This window comes from Gadus morhua, chromosome 7, assembly GCF_902167405.1.
Source record: "Gadus morhua chromosome 7, gadMor3.0, whole genome shotgun sequence".
Lineage (NCBI taxonomy): Eukaryota > Metazoa > Chordata > Actinopteri > Gadiformes > Gadidae > Gadus > Gadus morhua.
In genome coordinates this window covers 30,429,167-30,439,574 of record NC_044054.1, presented here as the reverse complement: position 1 = coordinate 30,439,574, position 10,408 = coordinate 30,429,167, and the positions used below count along the sequence as shown (strand labels likewise).

General features: G+C 46.2%; 1 protein-coding gene across 1 annotated transcript in view; it reads right to left on the bottom strand.

The window, feature by feature from the left end:
* The window catches only part of LOC115547047 (A disintegrin and metalloproteinase with thrombospondin motifs 2), a 22,776-nt gene extending 12,542 nt beyond the window's left edge, over positions 1-10,234 (bottom strand). The window contains exons 1-9 of the mRNA XM_030360982.1: positions 9,920-10,234; positions 8,349-8,758; positions 6,778-6,946; positions 6,292-6,407; positions 5,707-5,790; positions 5,446-5,529; positions 3,561-3,714; positions 2,281-2,386; positions 1,256-1,399 (exon numbers count right to left, since the gene is read on the bottom strand). Of these exons, the coding sequence (XP_030216842.1) occupies positions 1,256-1,399; positions 2,281-2,386; positions 3,561-3,714; positions 5,446-5,529; positions 5,707-5,790; positions 6,292-6,407; positions 6,778-6,946; positions 8,349-8,758; positions 9,920-9,998 (1,346 nt within the window). The 5' untranslated portion in view covers positions 9,999-10,234. The remainder of the gene's footprint in view (positions 1-1,255; positions 1,400-2,280; positions 2,387-3,560; positions 3,715-5,445; positions 5,530-5,706; positions 5,791-6,291; positions 6,408-6,777; positions 6,947-8,348; positions 8,759-9,919) is intronic.
* Positions 10,235-10,408: the final 174 nt, after the last annotated feature.

Below are 10,408 nucleotides of genomic sequence, written 5' to 3'. Positions count from 1 at the left end.
GCAGTATTAGAGGTACTCTAGCAGTAGTATTAGAGGTACTCTAGCAGTATTAGAGGTACTCTAGCAGCAGTATTAGAGGTACTCTAGCAGTAGTATTAGAGGTACTCTAGCAGTATTAGAGGTACTCTAGCAGCAGTATTAGAGGTACTCTAGCAGTAGTATTAGAGGTACTCTAGCAGTATTAGAGGTACTCTAGCAGTAGTATTAGAGGTACTCTAGCAGTATTAGAGGTACTCTAGCAGCAGTATTAGAGGTACTCTAGAAGTAGTATTAGAGGTACTTTAGCAGTATTAGAGGTACTCTAGCAGCAGTATTAGAGGTACTCTAGCAGTAGTATTAGAGGTACTCTAGCAGTATTAGAGGAACTCTAGCAGTAGTATTAGAGGTACTCTAGCAGTATTAGAGGTACTCTAGCAGCAGTATTAGAGGTACTCTAGCAGTAGTATAAGAGTTACTCTAGCAGTATTAGAGGTACTCTAGCAGTATTAGAGGTACTCTAGCAGTATTAGAGGTACTCTAGCAGTAGTATTAGAGGTACTCTAGCAGTAGTATTAGAGGTACTCTAGCAGTATTAGAGGTACTCTAGCAGTAGTATTAGAGGTACTCTAGCAGTAGTATTAGAGGTACTCCAGCAGTATTAGAGGTACTCTAACAGTAGTATTAGAGGTACTCTAGCAGTATTAGAGGTACTCTAGCAGTAGTACTAGAGGTACTCTAGCAGTATTAGAGGTACTCTAGCAGTAGTATTAGAGGTACTCTAGCAGTAGTATTAGAGGTACTCTAGCAGTAGTATTAGAGGTACTCTAGCAGTATTAGAGGTACTCTAGCAGTAGTATTAGAGGTACTCTAGCAGTAGTATTAGAGGTACTCTAGCAGCAGTATTAGAGGTACTCTAGCAGTAGTATTAGAGGTACTCTAGCAGTAGTATCAGAGGTACTCTAGCAGCAGTATTAGAGGTACTCTAGCAGTAGTATTAGAGGTACTCTAGCAGTATTAGAGGTACTCTAGCAGTAGTATTAGAGGTACTCTAGCAGTATTAGAGGTACTCTAGCAGCAGTATTAGAGGTACTCTAGCAGTAGTATTAGAGTTACTCCAGCAGTATTAGAGGTACTCTAACAGTAGTATTAGAGGTACTCTAGCAGTAGTATTAGAGGTACTCTAGCAGTAGTATTAGAGGTACTCTATCAGTATTAGAGGTACTCTAGCAGTATTAGAGGTACTCTAGCAGTAGTATGAGCCAGAGCGTCTGCGTACGGGAGGTAGGTGCTGAGCTCCTGCCGGCTGCACCTGGACCAGTGGTATCGGTGGAAGGCGGCCTGGACCAGAGGGGACATGATGCTGCCCTGCAGCGCCTCTTCACTACAGCCGTTCTCCTGGCTGTCATGCTCCATCCCCAACCTGCACAGAGACACACACACACACACACACACAGAGACACACACAAAGACACACACACACATACACGCACACACACACACACACACACACACACACACACACACACACACACACACACACACACACACACACACACACACACAGAGACACACACACACACACACACACACACACACACAGAGACACACACACACACACACACACGCACACAAACACACACACGCACACGGATACACATAGAGACACCCCCACACACACACACACACGCGCACACGCACAGACACGCACACACATACATATAGACATACACACATACACAGACACACACACACACACACACACACAGACACAGAAACACACGCACAAACACACACACACAGACACAGGCACATACACACACACACAGACACACACACAGAAAAAGACACACACACACACACACACACAGACACACACACACACGCGCACACACACATAGACACACAAACACGCACACACATACACATACAGACGCGCACACACACACACAGACACACACACACGCGCACACACACACATAGAGACACACACAAACACACACACACACAAAGACACGCGCACACATACACATAGAGACATGCACACAAACACACACAGACACACACATACACACAGAGACACACACATACACACAGAGACACACACACGCATACACACACACACACACACACACACACACACACACACACACACACACACACACACACACACACACACACACACACACACAGATATGATACACATGATATGAACATGATATATACGTGATATATATGTGATAAAGATGTGATATACACAACGCCAACATGTGCTACGTGACAGAGTGGTTATGTGACTCGTACACGTGTCCCGTCTCGTGGGCGACCACGAAGGCGGACGAGAAGCCGTCCTCCAGGGTCAGGGTGCAGCTCCGCACGGGCTGGCACATGCCTGTCACCGGGGCGTAGCCTGCAGACAGACAGGCGGAGGGACAGACAGGCAGACAGACAGACAGGGAGATAGACAGACAGGTGGAGAGACAGACAGGCGGACAGACAGGGAGAGAAACAGACAGGTGGCGTGACAGACAGGTGGAGAGACAGACAGACAGGGAGACGGGTGGAGAGGCAGACAGACAGGGAGATGGTGGAGAGACAGGCAGACAGACAGGTAGACAGACAGGGAGACAGACAGGGAGACTGACAGACAGGCAGACAGACAGAAGGACAGACAGGTAGAGAGACGGACAGGCAGACGGACAGGGAGTGAGGCAGACAGGGGGAACGACAGGCAGACAGAAAGGGAGACAGACAGGCAGGGAGGCAGAGAGGGAGAGAGACAGATAGATACACAGACAGGTAAATAAGTGGAGTGACAGAGCGGTAGACAGACAGGTGACAGACAGACATACAGGTAGATAGGTAAGTAGACAGGTTGACTCAGAGATATGGGTAAGACCACTGTCTTGAAAAATGCGACTTCTTGATATGTGTTGTGATGAATAAAGGCATAGCTAATGCAGAGCTTACGCTAACATAGCAGCAGGTAGAGCTAGCGTTAGAGCTAATGCTAACATAGCAGGAGGTAGAGCTAGCGTTAGAGCTAACGCTAGCGTAGGAGGAGGTAGAGCTAGCGTTAGCATAACATTAGAGCTAACGTTAACATAGCAGGAGGCAGAGCTAGTGTTAGCGTAGCATTAGAGCTAGCGTTAGCGTAGCATTAGAGCTAATGGTAACATAACAGGAGGTAGAGCTTACGTTAGCGTAGCATTACAGCTAATGCTAACATAGCAGGAGGTAGAGCTAGCGTTAGAGCTAACGCTAGCGTAGGAGGAGGTAGAGCTAGCGTTAAGGTAGCATTAGAGCTTACGCTAAAATAGCAGCAGGTAGAGCTAGCGTTAGAGCTAATGCTAACATAGCAGGAGGAAAAGCTAGCGTTAGCGTGGCATTAGGGCTAACGCTAACACAGCAGGAGGTAGAGCTAGTGTTAGCGTAGCATTAGAGCTAGCGTTAGCGTAGCATTAGAGCTAACGTAACATAACAGGAGGTAGAGCTTGCGTTAGCGTAGCATTACAGCTAATGCTAAAATAGCAGGCAGCAGAGCTAGCGTTAGAGCTAGTGCTAACGTAGCAGGAGTAGGGTACCCTGCATGCCGGCGGGGCCGAACTCCTGGCGGGTGATGTAGATGGCGTGGTCGTGGTGGTCGCTGCTCTGCTCCGCCCTCTGCTGGAGGTACGCCCAGCGACAGACGTTCACCAGGCTCTGGGACGGGTTCCACACCTCGATCAACTCCTGGGACTGACACGCACAGACACACACAAACGCACACACACACACACACACACACACACACACACACACACACACACACACACACACACACACACACACACACACACACACACACTAGATTACACCTGCAGGACTAAACCTTAGAAGGGCGCCTTCTGTTTTGCACACTGCAGAAGTGCTCAGGTTAGTCTCAAGTTACTGTCTGGTTCGTGTCTTACTTGGTCACAGGTGAGTAACTGGGTCTCAGGTTAGTTAGTGGGTCCCAGGTTAGTTAGTGGGTCTGAGGTTAGTTAGTGGGTTACAGGTTAGTAAGTGGGTCTCAGGTTAGTTAGTGGGTCTCATGTTAGTTAGTGAGTTTGGGTTAGTTAGCGGGTCTCAGATTAGTTACTGAGTCTCCGGATAGTTAGTGGGTCTCAGGTTATTTAGTGGGTTTCAGGTTAGTTAGTGGGTCAAAGGTTAGTTAGTGGGACTCAGGTTAGTTACTGGGTCTTAGGTTAGTTACTGAGGCTCAGGTTAGTTATTAAGTCTCAGATTAGTTACTGAGTCTCAGGTTGGGTCCTAAGTCTCAGGTTAGTTAGTGGGTCTCAGGATAGTTAGTGGGTCTCAGGTTTGTTAGTGGGTCTCAGGATAGTTAGTGGGTCTCAGGTCAGTTAGTGGGTCTCAGGTTAATTACTAGTTCTCAGTTAAGTACCTTGCTGGCTGATAGGATGGTCTCAAGTTACTGTCTGGTTCGTGTCTTACTTGGTCACAGGTGAGTAACTGGGTCTCAGGTTAGTTAGTGGGTCCCAGGTTAGTTAGTGGGTCTGAGGTTAGTTAGTGGGTTACAGGTTAGTAAGTGGGTCTCAGGTTAGTTAGTGGGTCTCAGGTTAGTTAGTGAGTTTGGGTTAGTTAGCGGGTCTCAGATTAGTTACTGAGTCTCCGGATAGTTAGTGGGTCTCAGGTTATTTAGTGGGTTTCAGGTTAGTTAGTGGGTCAAAGGTTAGTTAGTGGGACTCAGGTTAGTTACTGGGTCTTAGGTTAGTTACTGAGGCTCAGGTTAGTTATTAAGTCTCAGATTAGTTACTGAGTCTCAGGTTGGGTCCTAAGTCTCAGGTTAGTTAGTGGGTCTCAGGATAGTTAGTGGGTCTCAGGTTTGTTAGTGGGTCTCAGGATAGTTAGTGGGTCTCAGGTCAGTTAGTGGGTCTCAGGTTAATTACTAGTTCTCAGTTAAGTACCTTGCTGGCTGATAGGATGGTCTCAAGTTACTGTCTGGTTCGTGTCTTACTTGGTCACAGGTGAGTAACTGGGTCTCAGGTTAGTTAGTGGGTCCCAGGTTAGTTAGTGGGTCTGAGGTTAGTTAGTGGGTTACAGGTTAGTAAGTGGGTCTCAGGTTAGTTAGTGGGTCTCAGGTTAGTTAGTGAGTTTGGGTTAGTTAGCGGGTCTCAGATTAGTTACTGAGTCTCCGGATAGTTAGTGGGTCTCAGGTTATTTAGTGGGTTTCAGGTTAGTTAGTGGGTCAAAGGTTAGTTAGTGGGACTCAGGTTAGTTACTGGGTCTTAGGTTAGTTACTGAGGCTCAGGTTAGTTATTAAGTCTCAGATTAGCTACTGAGTCTCAGGTTGGGTCCTAAGTCTCAGGTTAGTTAGTGGGTCTCAGGATAGTTAGTGGGTTTCAGGTTTGTTAGTGGGTCTCAGGATAGTTAGTGGGTCTCAGGTCAGTTAGTGGGTCTCAGGTTAGTTACTAGTTCTCAGTTAAGTACCTTGCTGGCTGATAGGATGATGATCCTGACGAGGATGATGTTGATGTTGGCGCCCAGAGAGCGGTCTTGGTAGATCTCGTTAACCTAAGAGACGCTTGAAATCAATAACTTAATATACAGTACTTACATTCATGGTTATTGATTATTGATTTAGTCTGTGCATGTGTGTGTGTGTGTGTGTGTGTGTGTGTGTGTGTGTGTGTGTGTGTGTGTGTGTGTGTGTGTGTGTGTGTGTGTGTGTGTGTGTTTGGAGGGCCCTACTATGTTCATCAGGGTTAGCAGGTAGCGCTGGATCTGCTCTCTGCCATGAAACAACATGACAGAATAATCCACGCCCAGCAAAACCTGCAGACGACAGATTCAAGTATAATCTACAAACAAGTCCTGCAAATAACAGATTCAACTAGAAGTCCAATCTTAAGACAAGTCTGACAGGGGACAGATATTATTCAAATCTACAAACAACACCTGCAGATGATGGAATAATGTAGAATCTACATACAATAAACTATTTTGAATAGGTGTAATGAAGAGGTAATTTACCTCCATATTACTGAGTAAAATTACCATTAGTTACAGAGTAAAGTTACCTCTATATTACAGAGTTAAGTTACCTTTAGGTAGAGTAAAGTCTCCTCTACATTACAGAGCAATGTTAACTTTAGTTACAGAGTAAAGTTACTTCTACATTACAGAGTAAAGTAACCATCTGTTACAGAGTAAATTTACCTTTCGTTACAGAGTAAAGTTACCTCTACATTTAAGAGTAAAGTTGCCTTTAGCTACAGAGTAAAGTTACCTTTAGTTACAGATGAAGGTTTCCTCTACATTACAGAGTAAAGTTACCTCTACATTGAACAGCTCCTCCTCCTCTACCTGCCGCCGTATGCGACCCCCTATATTCGAGTGATTCGTGTTTTTTTTCAGCATCTCCAGCTCAGATTGAAAGCCAAGGAAAGAACCTGTAGTCAGAAGACACACACACAAATCTGTTGTCTGGAGTGATATAGTTGCAAAATAGTCTAGTATAATGTAGTCATAGTAAGTTATATAGTATACATTAGTATGTAATATAATATAATATTAATATCTATAGTGTGTAATATAATATACATAATAACAATATAGACATAAAATATAAAAATGTGTGTAATTTGTAGTAATTTAGTAGTGCCTTAGTATGTTATATAACCAAATATTGTGTTATGTAATAAAGCATTTAATAGCATTTAATCTGATATATTATTATGTAATATATTACTGTTTTATATCATAGCATTTCATATATAGTGTGTAATATAATATGTAATACAAGATAATGTGATGTGTCACCTTTTTTGAAGTCATCCGCGGTGTGATTGACAGCTGTCGGGTGTTTGATAATGTCGGACATTCTGTAAACAATGTGCTCTTGTCCTCTGCCCTTCCCTCGCTCTGCTTTCTCCCCTCTCTCCAACGGCTCGATAAAATACTCCTCCTTGCCCAATCGGATCATACCTGCCTGGAACAAAATCAAATTACACACTGCCCATTCTGATAACTATACACCAACAAATACCTCATGATCACAGTATTCTAACAGTTACTTTTTGTAGTTAGTAGACCTAACAATCACGTTACATACTGTAGCTAGCCAATATCACATTACACTAGTCAACTGTTACATACTGTAGCTAGCTTCTATCACATTACACTAGTGAACCGTTACATACTGTAGCTAGCTTCTATCACATTACACTAGTGAACAGTTACATACTGTAGCTAGCTTCTATCACATTACACTAGTGAACCGTTACATACTGTAGCTAGCTTCTATCACATTACACGAGTGAACAGTTACATACTGTAGCCAGCTTCTATCACATTACACTAGTGAACAGTTACATACTGTAGCTAGTCACTATCACATTACACTAGTGAACCGTTACATACTGTAGCTAGCCAATATCACATTACACTAGTGAACATTTACATACTGTAGCTAGCTTCTATCACGTTACACTAGTGAACAGTTACATACTGTAGCTAGCCAATATCACATTACACTAGTGAACAGTTACATACTGTAGCTAGTCACTATCACATTACACTAGTAAACAGTTACATACTGTAGCTAGTCACAATCACATTACACTAGTGAACAGTTACATACTGTAGCTAGTCACTATCACATTACACTAGTAAACAGTTACATACTGTAGCTAGTCACAATCACATTACACTAGTGAACAGTTACATACTGTAGCTAGTCACTATCACATTACACTAGTGAACAGTTACATACTGTAGCTAGTCACTATCACATTACACTGGTAAACAGTTACATACTGTAGCTAGTCACAATCACATTACACTAGTGAACAGTTACATACTGTAGCTAGTCACTATCACATTACACTAGTGAACAGTTACATACTGTAGCTAGCTTCTACCACATTACACTAGTGAACAGTTACATACTGTAGCTAGCTTCTACCACATTACACTAGTAAACAGTTACATACTGTAGCTAGTCACCATCACATTACTCTAGTAAACAGTAAGGTACTGTAGCTAGTCAAAATCACATTACACTGACAGTTACACAATGTAGCTAGTCACTATCACATTACACTAGTAAACAGTTACACACTGTATCTATTTACTATCACGTTTCAGTAGTAAACAGTCAGACACTGTACTGAGTCACTATCATGTAACACATACAGTTACATACTGTAGTAACTATCCCATGACACTACTAAATAGTGACACACTGAAGCTTGTTACAATCCCATTACTATAGCTAATAACTGTCGTTACATTAACAGTAACACACTGCAGCTAGTATTCATCAGATTACACTAATAGTGACACACTTTCCTAACCGGTTAACTCTGAGTGCCCTAACCAGTGAAACGCACCAGTCCATGGCAGGTGCTTAAAGCGACGGCGGCGTCAGGTGTGTTGGTGACGCCTCCGCTGTAGTGACACTGGGCGTCCACTAGGGGCAGCCGGATGCTGCCCCCATCCTCCTCCTGCCAATCAATCGTCGCTCCCGGGGCGACCAATCGGCGGTTCTGCTGCAGACGCAGGTGTAGCTCCCGCCCAAATATGGTCACGTTGTAGAAGACCGCCCCTCCCCCTCCGCGGTCCTCCTCCCTCTTCTCCTTCATGTGGTCCTCCCTTCCTCCATCGGGGGCGTGTCTTCTGCTGCGGGGGCGTGGTCGGTCCAGGTTAGGGGCGGGCACTAAGTAAGAAAGGAACCGCCCCTCAGAGTCGGTGCTGAGGGGACGAAAGACCTGAAAGTCTGACAGGACTTCATGGAGAGACTCTGAGGGAGGGGGAGGGAGGGAGGGAGGGAGGGAGGGAGGGAGGGGGGAGGGAGGGGGGAGGCAGGGAAGGAGGAAGAGAGGGACAGAGGGAGGCAGAGGAGGAGGGAGGGGGGGCAGGGAGGGAGGGGGGAGGAGGGAGGGAGGGAGGGGGGAGGAAGGAGGGAGGGAGGGAGGGAGGGAGGGAGGGAGGGAGGGAGGGAGGGGAGGGAGAGAGGGAGGGAGGGGGGAGGGAGGAGGGAGGGAGGGAGGGAGGGAGGGAGGGAGGGGAGGGGAGGGAGAGAGGGAGGGAGGGAGGGGGGAGGGAGGAAGAGAGGGACAGAGGGAGGCAGAGGAGGAGGGAGGGGGGGCAGGGAGGGAGGGGGGAGGAAGGAGGGAGGGAGGGAGGGAGGGAGGGAGGGGAGGGGAGGGAGGGAGAGAGGGAGGGAGGGAGGGAGGGAGGGAGGGAGGGAGGGGAGGGGAGAGAGGGAGGATGGAGGAAAGTAGGGAAGGATGGGGAGGAGGGAGAGATGGGGAGGAAGAATAGAGAGATGGAGGGAGAGAAAGAGGGTCAGAGGGAGAGAGAGACAAGGTCATTAGGACGAAGGTCAGTGCATTATTTTAGAAGTGACAGAATGATGGCGGGACGATAGTAAGTGAAAGAGGAAAATCACACACACACAAACACACGCCCACACATACTGTCATATAAACACACAGACACAACTCAGCCCGTGCAAGTCCAGATCACGGAGTGATGGTGAAATCTGATCCGTGAATCCTTCGCATTCCACACCACCGCCAGAACGTTACGGAACAAACGTGGCAGAATGAGGAGAAATACTGTCCCTCTCTCCCCTCCACCCACCCTCTCTTTATCTCTCTCCCTCTCTCTCCCTCCCTAATAAGAAGCTGTTGCTTGTTTTTCTGAAACACCCGAACGGAACCAGACCGGATCGGGCATAACCCCAACTTTCCATTTTCTACACTCTCCTGTCAGGGTGTGAGGATTGGATTCTTAAACTTTTGAGAGTTTTAAACACGTTTAAATGCTTTTAATCCGCTCCACATGAATCCACCAGCCACTCTGGAAGTCGAGCGGTGACAACTAGTCCAGAAGTCTGACCGCGTTACCGGAGTGCTATACTCAAGCCCTGGTAGTATCGACTAGTAGGACTCCTTACCTGTGTGCGGGGTGATGTAGAGCGATGAGGAGAGATGCACCAGGACCAGAGACACCGTCCATACCGGACACCGGGACATGGTCGGTACCGACAGACCGGCGCGGGGCGGACTACTGGGGGATTAGGATAAACGATCTAACAGGCAGACGCTCGTCCTCCCTCACTTCCTAGCGGACCGCAGAGAGAACCTCTGTTGTTCATCTTTCGCTCTCTCTCTCGCTCTCTCTCCCTCTACCTCGCTCACTCTCTCTCGCCCGCTCTCTCTCTCTCCATCTCCTTACTTACTCAAACTGAAACCCGCCTTACTTACTCAAACTGAACCCCGCGCCACTAAATAGATGAAATCATAATTTGTTTATTATATAAATATATAATATATAAATGAATAAATATAGGACACACCTCTCCAACAGACGAACGGCCACATGCTCTTTGACTTAGCAATAAACCCAGCAGCATTGTCCAAGTAACCAGGTTACCAGCTTACCA